Source organism: Podospora pseudopauciseta, chromosome 6, assembly GCF_035222475.1.
Source record: "Podospora pseudopauciseta strain CBS 411.78 chromosome 6, whole genome shotgun sequence".
Lineage (NCBI taxonomy): Eukaryota > Fungi > Ascomycota > Sordariomycetes > Sordariales > Podosporaceae > Podospora > Podospora pseudopauciseta.
Window position 1 is genome coordinate 1641935 of NC_085895.1, and position 17356 is coordinate 1659290.

General features: G+C 49.1%; 5 protein-coding genes across 5 annotated transcripts; 3 read left to right on the forward strand and 2 right to left on the reverse strand.

Moving 5' to 3' along the window:
* Positions 1-1998: 1998 nt before the first annotated feature.
* QC763_602945 (uncharacterized protein) lies at positions 1999-4025 on the reverse strand. Its single transcript, XM_062914135.1, has 2 exons — positions 2881-4025; positions 1999-2821 (listed from the first exon to the last, which is right to left on the reverse strand). The coding sequence occupies exons 1-2, from the start codon at positions 2985-2987 to the stop codon at positions 2218-2220; spliced, it is 711 nt and encodes a 236-aa protein (XP_062762787.1). The 5' UTR covers positions 2988-4025; the 3' UTR covers positions 1999-2217.
* On the forward strand, positions 4008-6899 carry mlh1 (DNA mismatch repair protein Mlh1). Its single transcript, XM_062914134.1, has 3 exons — positions 4008-4508; positions 4567-4746; positions 4844-6899. Exons 1-3 carry the CDS (start codon positions 4407-4409, stop codon positions 6803-6805), a joined length of 2244 nt encoding a protein of 747 aa, XP_062762788.1. The 5' UTR covers positions 4008-4406; the 3' UTR covers positions 6806-6899.
* A 1110-nt stretch (positions 6900-8009) lies between these two features.
* Positions 8010-9017, reverse strand: QC763_602930 (uncharacterized protein; the record flags this gene model as incomplete). The annotated part of the gene is made up of 1 exon (XM_062914133.1): positions 8010-9017. The coding sequence occupies one exon, from the start codon at positions 9015-9017 to the stop codon at positions 8010-8012; it is 1008 nt and encodes a 335-aa protein (XP_062762789.1).
* A 3106-nt stretch (positions 9018-12123) lies between these two features.
* Positions 12124-14406, forward strand: CCA1 (CCA tRNA nucleotidyltransferase, mitochondrial). Its single transcript, XM_062914132.1, has 2 exons — positions 12124-13510; positions 13573-14406. The coding sequence occupies exons 1-2, from the start codon at positions 12598-12600 to the stop codon at positions 14361-14363; spliced, it is 1704 nt and encodes a 567-aa protein (XP_062762790.1). The 5' UTR covers positions 12124-12597; the 3' UTR covers positions 14364-14406.
* A 139-nt stretch (positions 14407-14545) lies between these two features.
* Positions 14546-16806, forward strand: QC763_602910 (uncharacterized protein). Its single transcript, XM_062914131.1, has 6 exons — positions 14546-14780; positions 14845-14927; positions 14987-15161; positions 15218-15675; positions 15786-16253; positions 16313-16806. The coding sequence occupies exons 1-6, from the start codon at positions 14690-14692 to the stop codon at positions 16691-16693; spliced, it is 1656 nt and encodes a 551-aa protein (XP_062762791.1). The 5' UTR covers positions 14546-14689; the 3' UTR covers positions 16694-16806.
* Positions 16807-17356: the final 550 nt, after the last annotated feature.

Here is a 17356-nt window from a genome sequence, read left to right on the forward strand (position 1 = left end):
TTGTGAGAAGTGAAGAGGGGGGGGGAAGAAAACGAATGAGATGGCATGGGAGATTCGCCTATGTCGGGTCGACATGATCATCCTGGGGTACCTTCCTTTCCCCTCTCGTATGTATGCTGATATGCGGCCCGTCTGGTAGGCCGGCCCACCATCACTCATTCCTTTGCAGATCCGGACGGTCCAGGCCCAACATGGCATCTTTTTTTGGGAAATGAAATAGGTGGTGCGGTTGCTAATCAATAGATGTTGACTCGGAGTTTCGGTAACATGGCTCGAATGTGTGGGTGGTGATCTGATGGTTGTGTGAGGCAACCGTTGTTGAGATGGGGGGGCGTTGATTTAAGGTTGGTTTTTACTTGACCGTTGGAAAGTTTGGCGGACCTCCTCCACCCGTTCCGCACATGCCACCTCTCCGTGCCGGGCCGTTGCTCAGGGGGAGGAGGGAATGGTGTGCCGACGGAACGTGCCGGTTGTGGGTACTGATCTGGGTCGTTATTGAAGATCGCACACCCGGTGATGACGAGAAGGAATAGGAAGAAGTGCCCGGGGGGGATCAGACGACCATGGCGGCGGGTAGGTGTGTGTGTGTGTCGGATGAAAAGGGAAACGCCACATGTCTCTTCGCTTGGCCGAGGAGGGAAGGTCCTTTTTTTTTCGAGGTTTTGCAACCAAAGGGCCCTTTTAGGTCGTACCCGAAATACGCGGGTGGAAATAGATTGCGGTGCCTTGCTGCTGGCTGCTTGCTGACATGAATGAATCCTGAATGTCGGTTGTCGGCACTTGCTTCCATCCATCCATCCATCCATCCTTTTCCTTTCCCCCAACACATCGTTGACCTAGGCAGTTGGTTTTTTGGTGACGTCGAAAGAGTCGAGAATTGGACCGCTGCCGGGTGGATTCTATGGGGACGGATCAGGTATTAATATCGATAGCGTCAGAAATTCCAAATAGGAGATCGGGCTGGGTGAATCATGTTGTGGTCTCGCTCGGGTCGGGTTGAAGGAGACGGCCGGCTGGCTGGCTGGCGCTCGGTCGGTCGGTGTGTGTCGGTCGATCGGTGTAATGTGAATCACTTTTCTTTTCTTTTCCTCATCACCCGTGTTGAAGGCCTGGGGTGTTTGTGAGACCCTTTTCGCAAACAAGAAACGAAACGGGAAGAAACAAAAAAGCGAAGCAGAGAAAGGGAGGAGGAGGAAGGCATGAACAAATAATGAACATTTTCAAGTAGCACCCAAAAATAGGTTTTTTTTTTTTTGCTCTCTGTCCAAGGCATGTATATCAGACTTTCAACCATCCGGACATGTTATAATAACACAACATCCAAGCAGCATGAATAAAGCATGCCCGCCAAACCGCACGATCCCACCAGCCCATCCCCGATCCGGCCACCCCAATGAAACGACAATTCCCAAAAGGAAAGAAACGTTGCAACGGACCGCTTGGAAGGTTGCTTCTTTTGGCTTGGATCTTGTCTTTTTGGCCTGCTGGTTCAAACCGGTGAAAAGAAGAATGGAGTGCAGGGGATTGGTGCGCATGTGAAAAAAAAGGGAAACCCCTTCAACTTACACTATATAAAATATCATCGTGATCGTGGAAGTTGCATCGGAGATTTTTTATTCCCAATAGAAAATGCCCCGACGCAGCGCTCGATCGGTCGCGGCGGCAGCAGGGCCGTTTACGCTACCCACTGTTGAGATTTTGGAGGCGCATGAGCCATTCGGAGATTTTTTGGTTCAATTGCTTTTTTTGTGGGCGCGACAAGAAGAGGGTCAACAGCGGAAAATGCAACAGTGGACAGGGTTGGCAGGGCCCAACTTGCTTGGTCGTCCACCCGTTCATATCAAACCAAACCTGGAGGTGCAGCAGAGAGGTGGTGCTGATCCAATGACGCTGTGGAAAACGGATAGGGCAGGCAGTTGAAGAAAAAAAGGGGCCAACCAAGGATTGACACGATTGGTCTGCAGGCTTTTGTTCACTTTGAGATGCAGAGGTAAAACACGGAGGAGAATAATAGGATGGTGAGACACAAGTTCACATTATCCTGATAAAACATGCTTCGTGTTCGCTACCTATAAACTATGAGCCGCCTGATATAAGTGCACCGCTCTATCTGAGTACGTACTGGAATTATCAAACAACTCTGCAACCTTATATTATAAGAAAACCATTTCACTTGCCCAACAAACCCTTCTCAAAAACACACCCCAGTCAGAAATGTCACCTCCTCCGATCCTCCTCTGCATCACCCTCTCCCAACTGCCCTTCGATTGGTCTCCCACTTGTGCCAGGCACATTCGTTGACTGCTGTGGCGGTAACCTCCTCGACACGGACCGAATAGGCAATGTTCTCCTATTCCCAATCACCACCGTCTGAGGATCCGACTGGAATATCGGATCTTGTTGTCTTTCCGGAGACAAAATTCGATCGATGTCATCAAAGTCTGCTACGGATATCGATGGAACCTCCGTGGGGGCAGACGAAAATGGGAAAGATGTCGTTGGTGCTTCCGTAGATGGAGACATGAGCTCGAGTTCCTCCGTCATTCTATCCCTTTTTGCATAGCGTTCTTCATCTTCATCGATAGTCTCACTGTCATATGGTCGTTTCTGGCCCGAGTGGACGCCGCCAGAGGTCAAACCCAGCAAGACATCCTCGCTAGGAAGTAATGGGTCCTCTCCGGATTGTCGAAGCAAGAAGTCGATCGACAGTTGGGAGGATTGCGAATTCGACCGGCTTGGATGTTGTTCAAAAGCCGGTTCGGGCTGTGATGGTGAAGGTAGTCTTGATGGTGTTTGTGAGGGGCCGGTTGCGCTTCTCCCCCTGTGATAGGTGAGGATGAGCACCATGGAAAGCGAGATTTTGCCGGGTTAAAGTCTTACCTGTTGCTGAGAGCATCAAGCTGAACTTGGACTGACGAGTTGGCGTCACTTCCATTGGGGTCCGGACTCGAAAGTCGGGGAAATGGTAGTCGTGAGTCGTTTGACATTGTGACTTGAGGCGAGTTTGTGAGATGTGATGGATATAGTCAAGAGTGGAGGTGTGGGGGAAGCTGCACACTAAATGCAGATCTGAAGGGAATCGATTGCCGAGCGGGGAGGCTCTGCATATTTATGAGGACAAGAGAGATGGGAGAAAATGTAGGTAGAAACAAAAAAAAAAGAAAAAGACATGCAATGCATAGCAAAGAAACGAAACGGAGGGAAACCGAACGTTGCCCGAGAGACTGCAAGGCCCGCCCAGCTTGTGAGCCCTCCAGGAAGCCTGGAAATCACAGGGCTGCATCCATTTTCCCTCCTAGGTGGAAAGCATTTGGCATGCACCTAGTTGGCACGGTAGGGCATCGTGCAGCGGGTGTGTGATGCACGCAAGAGCGGGAGCGGCGCGCCGCCTAGTTGGGTGAATGCAGAAGCCATCACACAGTCACACCCGCCTCTTCAACGGCCATCAAGAATGGCCCGCCGGCCACTGGGCCCCCCTGTTGCCCATCCACCCAGTGCTACCACATGCCCATGGCCCGATGGCACATTACAAAGATGGGTTTCGACACATCAGAAAAGCCGGGTAGGAGACATGCTTTGCACTGGCGCAGCACTCCAGCGGTCTTCACCTAAAGGCGAGGTCGGTCTTGATCTTCTCCATCATTCAGTTTCGGGCCATGGGCGAGATGGGATTAAATGGAAGCCTGGAAATCTTGGAGACCTCAAACGATTTGAAGGTTGAATTCGAGCCCTCCGAATTAGGCCGGGAGGTCGTTTTGTTTCCGCGAGGGCAAAGGAACCGTGGCTAAGCATCGAGCTGACTTTTCTACGCCCTCTCCTAGAACCGATTGATCTCCAATTGCAGTGGCTTAAGCGGCTCAAGTAGAGGTTGGGGCCGCGATTATGGCCTTGAATTATGACAAATGGGGTAAAGGCGGAATTGTTGGTCTGTTATGCTCCAAATATGATAATCAAGTTCGGACTGCTGTATCTGAAGAGCCTGGTGGGAGAAAAACACAAAAGAGAACGTCGGCTGTGGCTGTGGTGTTTTGTTGGTTCTTGGACAGTTCGGGACTGGTCAGTCGAGGTCGGGTTCCCTCCACGCCAAGCATTTCCATTATCAGCACGCCAAGATATTAGTCCTAGAGTGGGGTGACAGGCCCCTGAACCGAGCGGGCCGGACGGTGCACGAACAATCCGGGGCAAGCACGGTCCACCCAACCCCGGCAGGAAGAAGGTTCCACGGTGAATGCCTAGCAGAACTCGGTGTGAGCCTTTCATCGGCTGTTCTTTCCTCTTCTCCCTGTCCAGCTGAAATGTTAAGGTAAGGGTGAAATCTGGATGCCTGGATAAGACTTTGACGAAATCCTCCTGCTCTTTCTCCGCATCGCGCTTTTCTTCCGCGTCGAGCATTCAACGGCGCCACTATGAGTGATGCAATGGAGGTGGATTCCGAGGTGGATGGGCCTCGCGGTGCCAAGAGGAAGGCTGATGCTCTTGACGACAACACCCCCCAACGTCGAATCAAGGTACAGCTCCCGACACCATCTTTTTTTGAGACGAGCTGCACTAACAGCATGCTCATAGCCCCTGGACGAAGATGTCATCAACAAAATTGCTGCCGGGGAAATCATCGTGGCTCCCGTGAACGCCTTGAAGGAGTTGATGGAGAACTCTGTCGACGCGGGATCAACCACCGTAGATGTTTCGGTGAAAGAGGGAGGCTTGAAGTTACTACAGATCACTGATAATGGCTCTGGCATCGAGGTTAGATCCCCCCTGTTAGCGTCCGCTATCACCCGCTCGCTTCCTCGCCGCCCCCTTCATCCCCCTTGTTCCGAGTGGTTACTCATCAAAGAAACAGAAAGAAGATCTGCCAATATTGTGTCAACGTTTCACGACGTCCAAGCTCCAAAAGTTTGAAGACCTCCAGACCATCGCTACCTATGGTTTCAGAGGCGAGGCCTTGGCCAGCATCAGCCACATTGCCCATCTTACCGTGACCACGAAAACACGGGACTCAGAGTGTGCCTGGAGGGGTCACTATGGCAGCGGAGTGTTAGTCCCAGCCAAACCTGGCCAGTCTCCTGACCCAAAGCCCGTATCTGGCCGACAAGGCACCCAGATTACCGTTGAAGATTTGTTCTTCAACGTTCCTACAAGACGGCGTGCGTTTCGATCACCAGCCAACGAGTACAACAAAATACTGGACATGGTTGGGAGATATGCTATCCATTGTACCGGTGTGGGGTTCACATGCAAGAAACATGGCGAATCATCCAAAGGCATCTCCGTATCTCCAACAGCGCCATGTCTGGACAGAATCAGACAAATCTACGGCGCAAGCGTTGCCAACGAGCTCACCGAATTCGAGACGAAAGATGATCAATGGGGGTTCAAGGCAAAGGGACTTGCCACCAACGCCAATTACAGAACCAAAAAAACTACCTTGCTGTTGTTCATTAATAACAGATGTGTTGAGTCGACCAACATCCGCAAGGCACTCGAGCAGACCTATGCGTCATTCCTCCCCAAAAACGGTCATCCGTTTGTATACCTCAGCCTTGAGATAGACCCACGCCGGGTCGACGTCAACGTCCACCCAACCAAACAAGAAGTCAACTTCTTGAACGAAGACGAAACCATTCAAGCAGTATGCGAACACTTGCGCTCCAAACTAGCCGAGGTAGATGCCAGCAGGACCTTCCTCACCCAGACCCTCCTCCCAGCAAGCAGCCGGGCTGCCTCCTCCGCTCAACTGCCACCAGCCCCCTCTGCACCCTCTATGGCGATCCCGGCTTCCAGTCGAAGAGCCCCTCCTAGAAGCGACACCAGCCTCGTCAGGACAGACACAAACCTTCGGAAAATCACGAGCATGCTCCCCCCTGCCAGACCAGGCGGCAGCACGCCATCCCGCCCAGGCCCAGAGCCCATGGAATTTGACACGGCACCCGAGCCTCGTCAGCCCACATCTTGTCATTTGCACAGCATCAAAGAGCTCCGCGCAGAAGTCCGCGAGGAGATGCACAACGAGCTCACTGATATCTTTGCCAACCACACTTTTGTCGGAATTGTTGACGAGCGCCGCAGGCTGGCTGCTATACAAGCTGGCGTTAAGCTCTACATGATTGACTACGGCCGGGTGTGTTACGAATACTTTTACCAGTCGGGGCTAACAGATTTTGGTAATTTTGGTGTGGTACAGTTTCAGCCTCCTCTTGACATTCGCAACCTACTGTCATCGTCCCCAAATCTCCTCACTGAATATGAAGAAGAGCAGGATGATGATGAGGAAGAGGACATTGACCCCGAAGAAAAGGCCGAGATCATCGAGGCTGTGGTGGAGAAGTTGATTGAGAGAAGAGAAATGTTGCTGGAGTACTTTAGTTTGGAAGTATCTCCCGCGGGAGAGTTGTGCAGTGTGCCGCTGTTGGTCAACGGGTATGAGCCACCTTTGACAAAGTTGCCAGGGTTCTTGGTGAGGTTAGGGCCTTGTGTCAACTGGACGGAGGAGAAGGCTTGTTTTGAGAGCTTCCTGAAGGAGCTGGCTGGATTTTATGTACCAGAGAGGTTGCCGCTGAAGAAGGTAGCCAAAGAGGAGGATGATGGGACGCTGGACAGTGCTGATGAGAGGGAAGAAGATAATAAAGGGGAAGAGGAAAAGAGGATTGATGCGAGGAGGAGAAATGTGAAATGGGCGTTGGAGCATGTGCTTTTCCCGGCGTTTAAGGCGAGGCTGGTCGGGACGAAAGGCATCATGGAGGCTGGGGGTGTGGTGGAGGTGGCGGATTTGAAGGGGCTGTACAGAGTCTTTGAAAGGTGTTAGGTAATGGATGTTGAAGTTGGGGTTGTTGGGGAACATGGGTAGAATATACGGGGATGCTTTTCAATTTATTCTTGATCATGCCTGGCATTTGTATGTGCACAACCATGTACACGAGCAACGACCATCAGGTAGGTAACATGTGAAATTAACTGAGGGCTACTTGCGGCTGCCTAAAGTTGTACACAACCTTCCATTTTCACAGACCAAGACCTGATGGAGGAAGGTACGAGCGGTTCAGCGTATCCCTTCTTTACTCCAACGCCTGCCACTCAAATCTCAATGGCGTGCCCGTTGGCCTTGACTTTTTGGAACGTGGGCTGATGAGAACTCGCGCTGTTCGTAATTCTATCCCTACCTACCTCGATCTCCAACCACCCAGATCTTGGACAGATGGCATGGAATTAACAGAGTTATAGGAGCAAATGGTAAGTTGAATGTAATCTCTGGGGTCCGGCTGGCACACTGCCTTTAGGCGGGCATCTTTTTTGTTCGGGGCTCGAGGTTTCATTTTTCTCCTCCCCAAGGTCCCCAAACCAATCCTGGATGGCATAGTGGTCCGTTATGGCATGCGAAAAATGTGAGATGGTTGAGGTAGTGATGAAGTGTAAAATAACTGCTAGGTAGAGTCAAAGGTAGATAGATATGCGCGTGGTTGATCTTGGTGCTAGGCAAGGCTTGACTTGCAAATTCCTTGCAATATGAGGTCCGCAGATGCTGGTGTCCTGGGTCATATTCCCTTTGTGATTTCTCATGAGGACAGCCCTCGGTTCGGCCCTCAGTGTAGCGATTCCTTCGTTCCTTCCCTTTTCAGTTTTGGCGATAGCTTCATTAAGGAGCCCTGCAAGGGCAGCTGAACTAACATAGGTAGGTACGAGACATCCGATTGACCTAGAATCCTAGATTTCCCGGCGGGCAAGGTAGGCTATCGGCTGATGCGTGCGGATGTTATATGACGATTGGCTCAGATCACCTCCTCCGCCCGAGTCGTTCTTGGACGTGTATTGTTGGGGTAAGCATCGAACGTCCAATGGCACGTTGCTCTTGTACAAATGCGCCTTTTCACACCCGCCTGAACTGTACTATGGTGGTTCAAACAAGACGAATCTTTGCAAACAGGCCATATATTCCCAAACCGGCTTATATCGTCGTCGAGATGGTACGAGTCGGGGTCCATTGCGTGGAGCCATGAGTGCGATGGATTGAATCAAGCTTCCCCGTCACGCCCATACCTGACTGACTGACCCCTCTGATCCTGCATTGTTTGGTCCGTCAGGCCCCTTAGGTCGGACCAGAGGCCGGGTGTGATACCCCGCCGGTGATGTGAAAAAATTACTGCACCCAAGAAAGTGATCCGTTTATCTGAGACGAATTCTAGCTGAAACTTCAAGCTTCTCTCATGTTCGGGATCTTCGCAGGCGATAAGCTGTACAGTGGCTGCCTTTGCCTCTCGGAAGACATCCACCTCAAACCAAGAACCGACCATCTGGGGCTCTTCGGTCAGAAGATCAATTTCATGGGTCTCTATATCAGCCCAGCTGACTACCCGATGCTTGCATATCCTCACCACCCCCGTCCTCATGATGCAAATCCGTTGGTTACCTTTTACCTCCCTCTCTGCAATCGAGACCATTCGGTGGTGGTGGAGAGTATCGCAGCCTGAGCAATACAGTGGCCCAATCCCCTTGACGTGATGGCTTTCAAACTTGCAACGATCCCAGAGGCGCTTGCCAGACGGGTGACGTGGCACAACCCTACCATTCCTCGTCATTCGGAGATCGTTCCGTGGCAAGCACGTCTTGCAGAGTAGGTCTTTGCGAAGGCAATATCTGATGGCGTCTTGGGCACCGCGAGTGCGTATGTAATTAGACGGAGGCTCAAAACCGTACCGGGAGCTGAGGATGGCTAAGCTGGGCCAGAGTGGCCCCGCCAGATCGTGTTTTATGATACGTCGTAGAACTTGAGAGACACGACCGAGGGAGAAAACGGCCGCTACGTCGACAGCAAGATCCAGGTTGACCCTTTTCACAATTTCGAGTATGAGCTCTTCGGGGAGTTTGAGTAGTCGGCTGTGTTCGCGATTGTGAAGTCTGGCCACCATGACAGGATCTCTCGTGTCATGAACAGCCGCCTCGTTCTCGGAAGAGTTGGCAATCGATTCGGGTTGTTGATGGTTGTCCTCCGGCGGTTTTGGTTCCTCTTGGTGGGGATTCATCTTGTCCGTCATGATAGAGAAAGGGAGTTTTATGGAGCTTCCGAGAGATACTTGATGTTGCTGATCCTAATTCTGTCGATAAGTCGCCCTGTCGCTTGATGCTTCAACGAATCTCGGTGGTGAGGATACGTCCGGGGAACTGACATCAAAGGATGACGAGAGAAACAGCACAGAGTTTGGAACTCTCAATAGGCTGCGAGAATTTGTAGGGTGTGGCTCTCAAATATCAAACTGTATTCTTGTTCCAGCCCAGGGCTTGCACAAGGTTTCTGCCTGGTTATCCACCCCGTGGCCCTGCTCCCCAGCCTCCATGCCGCCATTGTCAAATCTAGTGCACAACTGCACCCACAGAATTAAATTCAAACAGTTTTGGCTTTGTGGCTCGAAAATTTCTTTTCAATTTGACGCTTTCCGATATGGAACCTATCAGGTTACTGGGTCTGGTAGGAAACAAGGTGCGGCAGGGCCTGGTATGGCAGTGACCTCAAGACCTTCCTGTCCCTTCGAATCTGTACCCAACTGAAAGAAACAGTAAAATTCATCAACGACAACGCCATAGCCAAACGAAGAGGGCTAACAACGCATCCAGGAAGAAGAGGGACCAGAAGGCCGGTTCAAAAATGGGGAACCCACAACCTTTGTATGTGGCGACAAACTGTGAAAGCAAGCCCCGACTCTACACGAAATTACGTTGGCACAAAGTGTAGCAAGCAATGGTTGGAGCAGTAGTTATACCTTAATTGTTTTGCGTTAATCCTTCTCACCAGAGACAGCAAGCAAATCCAGCCGAAGAACTCTGGCAATCGAAGCATCAAGAGACGAGCCAATATCCATTCAAATCCAAGAATGCAGGGAGCAGGCATATAAATATGCTCTCGAAGCGGTGCAATTACCGCCCATAAACCCACAGGAATATCAAGCGCGCCTTGAGAGGGAGTTTGACGAGGCAATGTAAGAGCGTAGGAAAAAAAGGATTGAAGAGACTATACTACGGCAAGAAAAACAAGGCCTGAATGTGAAGGCGGGGGACGCGTGACTTGGACCAAGGAAGAAGAAAATGAACTGGAAAATGGGTAATGACTCTGCCCAGTGTCGGGAGACAGTTCAAAGCAGGATCATCTGGACCATCAAGGTTGAGGTAGAGATTGGTATAGAGAGCATCGGTACATTAAATAAATTGGACATCCAAAGTCAACAACCTCTTGACCCTCAGATCCTAACGTGATTTGATTACCTTGATCGCGGGTTGTTAAATCTCTAGATTCTTTGTTTGATTAGCCTGGTCCAAGCACTTCATGAATTAAATTCAAGATCGACAGGAGCCGTTGATTCAATAGGGAGCTTCATAGTGTGTATCAAGTCTCCCAGCTATCAAAGTTAGGAAGTAACCATCTATTTATCTATCCAAGCTTTAACTTTTTATTGTCTAATTTTCGGATAGATATTATCTAAACTTTTCATATCTAAGAACCAAGCTTACAACTTATTTCCACATTGAGTCAAACGACGTATTTTGACACGTAGCTCATCTGTGGGAGGTAATACTCCTATGGGGTTAGTCAAGCAGGTTGCTTCAGGGCTTCAGCCCTGAGGCCCACTTGCCAGTGTAAAGGATAAAGAAAGGTTTTTGCTCTCCGGAGCTGTTTGTTTTAGTACCCCATAATATCATAAACTATTTTACAAATACTCGCAGCTGTATTATATCATTATATGAAATGGTGAGAAAACACACAAAACAAAACAACCACAACACTACAAATATACCCTCAACAAGTCCCTAAATAAACACACCTGCGTGACAGTAACTCGCTCACAGGCCGCACTTTACGCTGGACAAAAAAAAGACACTATGGGCTCGCAGGCCACATAATAAGCACCGGATTAGCCTGATCAGAGGGCCAGAATTGCCTGCACGCGTGCAAGGTACAAAATATGAAGAAATAAAAGTCGATGTCCTGTCTAAAATAGAATGTGAGAAGCAAACTGCTTTTATACATGACACTGAACCCCCCCCCAATCCTCCGTAAGCCCCATTTCCTCACTCATACCCTCAAGCTTATAGCCGTACCCCGAACCAATATCCAGAACGCTAGCTAGAACCCATATTATAGTCATTTAAAGGGCATGTTGGATCTTTAAAAACCGCCGTACTAGTACTCAGGTAGGTAGCTGTCACAGCTTGACACCTCGTGGGGCGCGGGGCGCACCACGGACCAATCGTTAGTACATAAGCAAGGACCAATCAGGACAGGATCATTGGGATCGAGGGTCGAGTCAATCGATCCAGGACGGTGCTAGGCTTGACATAGGGACTATATATACGGAGGAACTGGCTGGTGTAGATAGACAGTTCCGCAGTATGCAATTCAAGTTATATTCACGGCATCTAGTGTTTACATTGAGATATCTTGTTGTGCACTGTTTAGCTGCACCGAACTAGGATTATTCAGAAGTGCCTTCAACCGATATCCCTTTCAGAGGTTCTGGATAGTGGTTCGTCACAGTAGCTACTGGGGAATCTTCGGTATTATATGTTTTTAAATAGAAAATAAACTTTTATTAAATTTTTTTATTTGTTTTTTATTTTGTTTTTTATTTATTTTTTATTTATTTTTTATTTATTTTTTATTTATTTTTTATTTATTTTTTATTTATTTTTTATTTATTTTTTATTTATTTTTTATTTATTTTTTATTTATTTTTTATTTATTTTTTATTTATTTTTTTATTTTTTTTTATTTATTTTTTTATTTATTTTTTATTTATTTATTTTTTATTTGTTTTTTATTTATTTTTTTCTGTTTAATTTTTTTTGCAGTGTTATTTAGTGTTGAGCTTCGAGTAAAGTGTGATTAAAGGTACTTTTGCGGCTCTGCTCGCTACAGTTCGGTGTGGAAGCTCACTATTCTATAGATAATCTTTCGGCTGTGACTAAAAATGAAACTTTCGGTGGTCTGTGCTGCCTTTTTCTCCTCTGGACTTCAAAAGGCTCTTAACGTGGGAAAATAGCCCTCGAGAGTGTGTTAATTGAACTAAAAGCAGTCTCCCGTCGCTAAAGTTACACAGCTGTGCTGTCGAGAGATGAGAAAAAAGCCTTAGCGGATGCTTTCGAGTCCTTTGCTTTCCCGTTTGCCCATATTAAAAAAATAAAAACTATTTAGAGGACAATCCAGCATAGCAGAAGGAAAACCTAGCACGGGCCACCGAAAGTTTTATTTTTAAATTTACGGAGGTACAGTTTTATTTAAAAGGAAATTTGTGATTGGTTGGAACTGGCACTGTGCGGACCCTTCACTTTTGGCACGGTGTTGCCGACCTGCTTAGTTTGAACCTCAGCATCAGGATGCACTGAGCCGCGGGGAAAGCACGTGGAATACATCCATTCGTGTGTATATTTCATCAGGCTGGTTCTGCGTACGTCTAGCTTCAATTCTTTTGCACGGTTGAGAATCTTATTGATGTGGAGGTTGCAGAGGCGTCGACTAAAACTTTTTGACTCACTCGGCGAGCGTTCTCCAAGGCCCAACAGTCACTCATTATCTTAACCTCGACCAGTGGAAAGAGCGACCAAACTTCTCACATGCACATTCGACTGGGAATCACACAGGGATTCCGGTCGTTCAGGCACCCGCCTCGAGAGCTTGGTAGCGTTTTCTTTCTAATGAAACGCAGGTACTGCGACAGCACATCGAAACATAGCTTATCCTCCCCACCTGCTAAGAAACATCGGCCATATACCGCAACAATGGTTTCCCGCACCATCACCCTCACCGAGCAGGAAGAACAGCTCAAGCGCCTCCTTGTAGACGTCGCGCGCTACATTGACTCTTCTTCCAGCGAGAACAGCCCGACTATCCTCCGCTGGGCTGGTGGCTGGGTTCGCGATAAACTACTTGGAATTAAGAGCCACGACATCGACACGGCTATCAACAACTTGACCGGTGAGGCTTTCGTTGGAAAGCTTCGTGACTATGTCCAGATCCCAGGCAACAAGCAGCTACACAACCTGATGGACTCCGACATTGGCCGCCTTCACACTGTGGCCCGCAACCCAGACAAGTCGAAGCACTTGGAGACCAGCACCATCAAGCTCTGTGGGTTGGACGTGGACTTTGTGAACTTGCGGAAGGAAACATACTGCGAGAACAGCAGGAACCCCGAGGTGGAGTTTGGGACGGCCGAGGAGGATGCTGCTCGCCGAGATGCGACCGTCAATGCTCTCTTTTACAACTTGCAGACGGGCGAAGTGGAGGATCTTGTCGGGGGTCTGCCAGATCTGGGGGCGGGGATTATTCGGACACCAATGGAGCCACTGCAGACCTTCATGGACGATCCCCTTCGTGTATTGAGACTGGTGAGGTTTGCTAGTCGACTGGGGTTCAAAATTGACAAGGCGGCAGAGGAGGTTATGGCGGATGAGAATGTGCTGAGAAACTTGAAGATCAAGATCAGCAGGGAGAGGATTGGTGTGGAGTTGGAGAAGATGCTCAATGGTAAGATCCAGACGACATTTTACAGAAGTGAAAGGCACAATAATGCTAATATTGTCTTTCAGGCAAACACCCGGTCGAGTCCCTGAGGCTGATCAACAGGTTGGGGCTTTACCATGCTGTGTTCACTGTACCGGAACGAACCGACATGCCAAAGCCAGATATCTCCAAGTGGGACCGTGCATATGAATGCTTGTTCTTCTTTGAGAGCAACAACACTCCTGGTTCCATCTGGGAGTTGCTCGTCACCACAGAGGAAGCGAGATATTTCGCCTGGTCATTGGCCACCATCACGCCTTGGGAGCAACTTCCTGATGATCCCCCTCTCAAGTCAGGAAAGTTAGCCATGCCCCTTGCTACGCAAGCCGCGAGGGAAGGATTCAAGGCACCCAACAAGCTATCTGACGTGATCACTGCCGCCCATCGGCACCGTCCTGCTATTCTGGAGCTCAAGGCACTTGTTGATGAGAACAAGGATGAAATGAAGGATAGGGCAAAGTTTGGTATGGCGATCAGAGAGTGGGACTCAAGAGCCAAGGGTAGCTGGCGTCTACAAGTTCTTTACTCGATCTTGGTTGATGTTCTAGAAGGATCAACGAGCCGAGAAGAGATTTTGATGGGATGGCTGCGTTTCTTGGACCACCTGGTAGAACTTGATCTGATGCATGTCACGAAACTTGACAGGATCATTGATGGAACTGACCTCTCGAAGGCACTTGGAGTGAAGCCAGGGAGGTGGATGGGTGCGGCGCTCGAAGTTGTGATGGAGTGGCAGTTAAGGAACCCAGAGGTCGAGGATCCAGCAGGAGCAGTTGAGGAGGTGAAGAAGCGGCGGGTTGAGTTGGGGATTAAATAGGCAAGAGAGTGATAAAAAATACATCATGAGTTTGAATATTTTATATTTTGTGTCTTGGTTTGAACCTGAGGTTGGCTTTTGTTTTCTGTATCCCGAATTTGGCGGGCGCAGAGCGCTGTAATTATAGCGGTTAACGCCCCCACCAGAGCAGATGGGAGGGCTTTCCTCAGATTTCCGCAAGGCTCTCACAACCACTCATCAACAACCTCAACACAGTTGCCATTTCAGACCAGTAGTGCTGACCTTGAGGACCGGGATCAAACTTTACGCGTTACTTCATATTTTATTTCTCAACAACTTCAAGCGCTTGTCTCCCTGTCAGAATCATGTCCTGGTACAAGGCGCTGCTTGATGCGGCGTCGGCAATGCATGAGAAGCCAGACTCAATTGTAGATGCGATCCAGGCTTTATCACAGGGTATGAATCCTAATGAACATGATCAGCCGTGATAAGGCAGTAACAACTAACTGGTAATGTATAGAGGTCCCGGATTCGATAACACTTGATGAGCTGCTCACGGGGGTGAGGGAGACTGTTGCCTCATCTGACAAGACGAGGCCCGAGGTCAGTAGGCCCGTCAACTCAACAACGAGTATTACAGAGTGACTGACATGCGAAACTAGAACACAGAAAGGGTGCAAAAGGCCTTGGTGGTTGCACTCACATGTCTGCAACAGCCAGACAGGATACAAGAGAAAGCAAGCGACCAGGCCACTGCACAGGAGCTAGCGAGAGTAATATCAACAGCAATTGCGCCTGTTTTGCCTGTTCTCAACGACGACAATGGCTTACCAGCATGTATGTTTGAACTGCCTTCTACCATATGGACTCTGGTCAAGCCTAACTGGATGTAGCCTTCAATGATGCTCTGTCCAACAATAACAAAGCCCTCAATACCCACTGCAAAGCCACCTCCACGATAGGTCTCCAATGCCTAGAAGCCATCGACAGTGTTTTCAATCCACCCACCCTGGACGACGACACCCTCCTCAGTCTCATTGCCTACTCTCACCCCGACCAAAACTGGTCTGATGATCCCACCAAAATTGCCAAGATAGCCGCCGCCATTCTCAAGACTTACCCCTTCCCCAATAGAACCGACTTCATCACCTCTACAATCCTCCAGTCGTATCTCCGGCCTCTTTTCTCAAAGTCTAAACCGTCTACTATTACCTCTTCAGGCCGCAAAGCAGAATACCAAACCGACAACTCCCGAGATGGCATCCCCGACGACACCGTTGCAACTAAACCATGGAAGTTTACTGACCTTCGCTCCATTCCGGTGTTCTCATGGGCAGTGACAGAAGCTAATGTACGTATCATCTCCTATATCTTGTCCTGTCTCACGCAAGAGTGGCACTCGTATAAAGAGGCATGTATCACTCTGGTACTGTCACTAACCTTCCTTGAATGACAAAACAGAACGCCCTGATAAGCACCCACTGGCCCTCCTATATCCCCGTCCTCCTAACCCTCGCTGACGACTCCACCACCCCCATCCGCCAAACCGGCCTCAACATCCTATCCAACTTCCTCACCAAGATCCCCGCCAAAACCCTGCAGGACACCGGTCTAGGCCAAGTCTTTGCCGATGCTGTATTCCCAACACTGTCTTACCTTCCTTCTTTAACACCCGAGGATGAATCCCTTCAGCTCTTGGAACCAGCCTACAAAGCTTTGCTAGTTTTGGCAGAGAAGCAGTCCGCCACAGGAGGCAAAGACGGGAGCGGTAGTAATCCCAGGCACAAGCTACTCGACCACCTGATCCGCGAGGGCATCTTCACAGGGTACTTTCACGCCAAAAACCATGTCAGGATTGTCGAGCTGCTCTGTCGAGAGACGGTGGAGATTGTAGACGCGATGGGGGTTCATGCTGTTAAACATCTCAAGGTACTTCCTACCCGTTTTTATCTCTGATTTTCCGATTCACAACGCTGATCAACCTAAAGGATATAATTCCCATGATCTCCGCCATCCTCACCGACCCATTCGCTTCCGCCGCAACGCGGACTCTCCTCTCCGCTGTCAAAGCACTCCAGGCGGTTCTGAGGAACTGCTGGCCTAGGCTTATGACTGGGTCGGTTTGGCAGGATGAGATTATTAACGCCCTTGTGATGTGCTGGCTGAATCTTGATGAACCGACTAACAACATCAGTGACGACAGCCTGGAAGAGGTTAGAAAGGAACTGGTTACTTCTTTCCAGGCTTTGTCTGCTATTGCAAGGACAGAGGGGACGGACCTCTCTGTGAGGGTTGAGCCATTGGTGGCGAAGGCTGGGTCTTTGGCTGGGTTGTTTTTGGGTCTGGTTGATGATGATATGGGGTTTTGAGTGTACAATGAATAAGGCACCTGCCAGTATCATGAGCAATACGGATGATATACTACTCTCGGATATGAAAGGGTCCCAGCACTGCAAGTCAGCCAAACGTGTAGTAATCATTAGAGCAGGACACAAGCCTCTGAGTTATCCTTGGAGGACTATGAACCATCTTTTGAGATCTATCAACATTTCTTCAGCATATATTAACTCTCTTACGACGCCTGCTGACTATCTTTCAAGGCCTCTCACTTATGTTTTGAGGCGTAGTTCAAAATACTATGCAGTGTTAGATAACTTTGTAGCGCCACTGATTTATCTATAGCGTAAGACCACTTGACCTCTCCAAATCCAATCGTGATGGCCCTGCCCGATTCCCATAATAAAAGTAGACCTATACAAGGCCCATAACAACAAACATAATAGAATAGTAAAAGCTGAGACAAAAGACAGAAAAGGTTAATACTAATGACTGGGAGAGCTGGAATCGAAGACTGAAAAAGCCCCGCCTAAAGACTGCGAAATTGAGACCAAAACTGGAACAGCTGGGCTCAAGGACTGAAAGCTAATAGCTACAACCGAAATAGGGAATCACAGACATATCCATCGTAAACTCCATTCTGGTATCAAGTAAGGTATCCGTAACACTGTCATCACTACATTAAACCGCCCCCC

What these genes read in the sequence shown, in the direction of transcription:
- QC763_602945 (XM_062914135.1), bottom strand. Translation starts at nt 2,987, where the DNA reads ATGTCAAACGACTCACGACTACCATTTCCCCGACTTTCGAGTCCGGAC. An exon ending in CTTGATGCTCTCAGCAACAG is followed by an intron (nt 2,822 to 2,880) that starts GTAAGACTTTAA and finishes CACCTATCACAG; the next exon opens with GGGGAGAAGCGCAACCGGCC.
- mlh1 (XM_062914134.1), top strand. Translation starts at nt 4,407, where the DNA reads ATGAGTGATGCAATGGAGGTGGATTCCGAGGTGGATGGGCCTCGCGGT. An exon ending in CCCCCCAACGTCGAATCAAG is followed by an intron (nt 4,509 to 4,566) that starts GTACAGCTCCCG and finishes GCATGCTCATAG; the next exon opens with CCCCTGGACGAAGATGTCAT. An exon ending in ATAATGGCTCTGGCATCGAG is followed by an intron (nt 4,747 to 4,843) that starts GTTAGATCCCCC and finishes TCAAAGAAACAG; the next exon opens with AAAGAAGATCTGCCAATATT.
- CCA1 (XM_062914132.1), top strand. Translation starts at nt 12,598, where the DNA reads ATGCACATTCGACTGGGAATCACACAGGGATTCCGGTCGTTCAGGCAC. An exon ending in GTTGGAGAAGATGCTCAATG is followed by an intron (nt 13,511 to 13,572) that starts GTAAGATCCAGA and finishes ATTGTCTTTCAG; the next exon opens with GCAAACACCCGGTCGAGTCC.
- QC763_602910 (XM_062914131.1), top strand. Translation starts at nt 14,690, where the DNA reads ATGTCCTGGTACAAGGCGCTGCTTGATGCGGCGTCGGCAATGCATGAG. An exon ending in CTGACAAGACGAGGCCCGAG is followed by an intron (nt 14,928 to 14,986) that starts GTCAGTAGGCCC and finishes ATGCGAAACTAG; the next exon opens with AACACAGAAAGGGTGCAAAA. An exon ending in CGACAATGGCTTACCAGCAT is followed by an intron (nt 15,162 to 15,217) that starts GTATGTTTGAAC and finishes AACTGGATGTAG; the next exon opens with CCTTCAATGATGCTCTGTCC.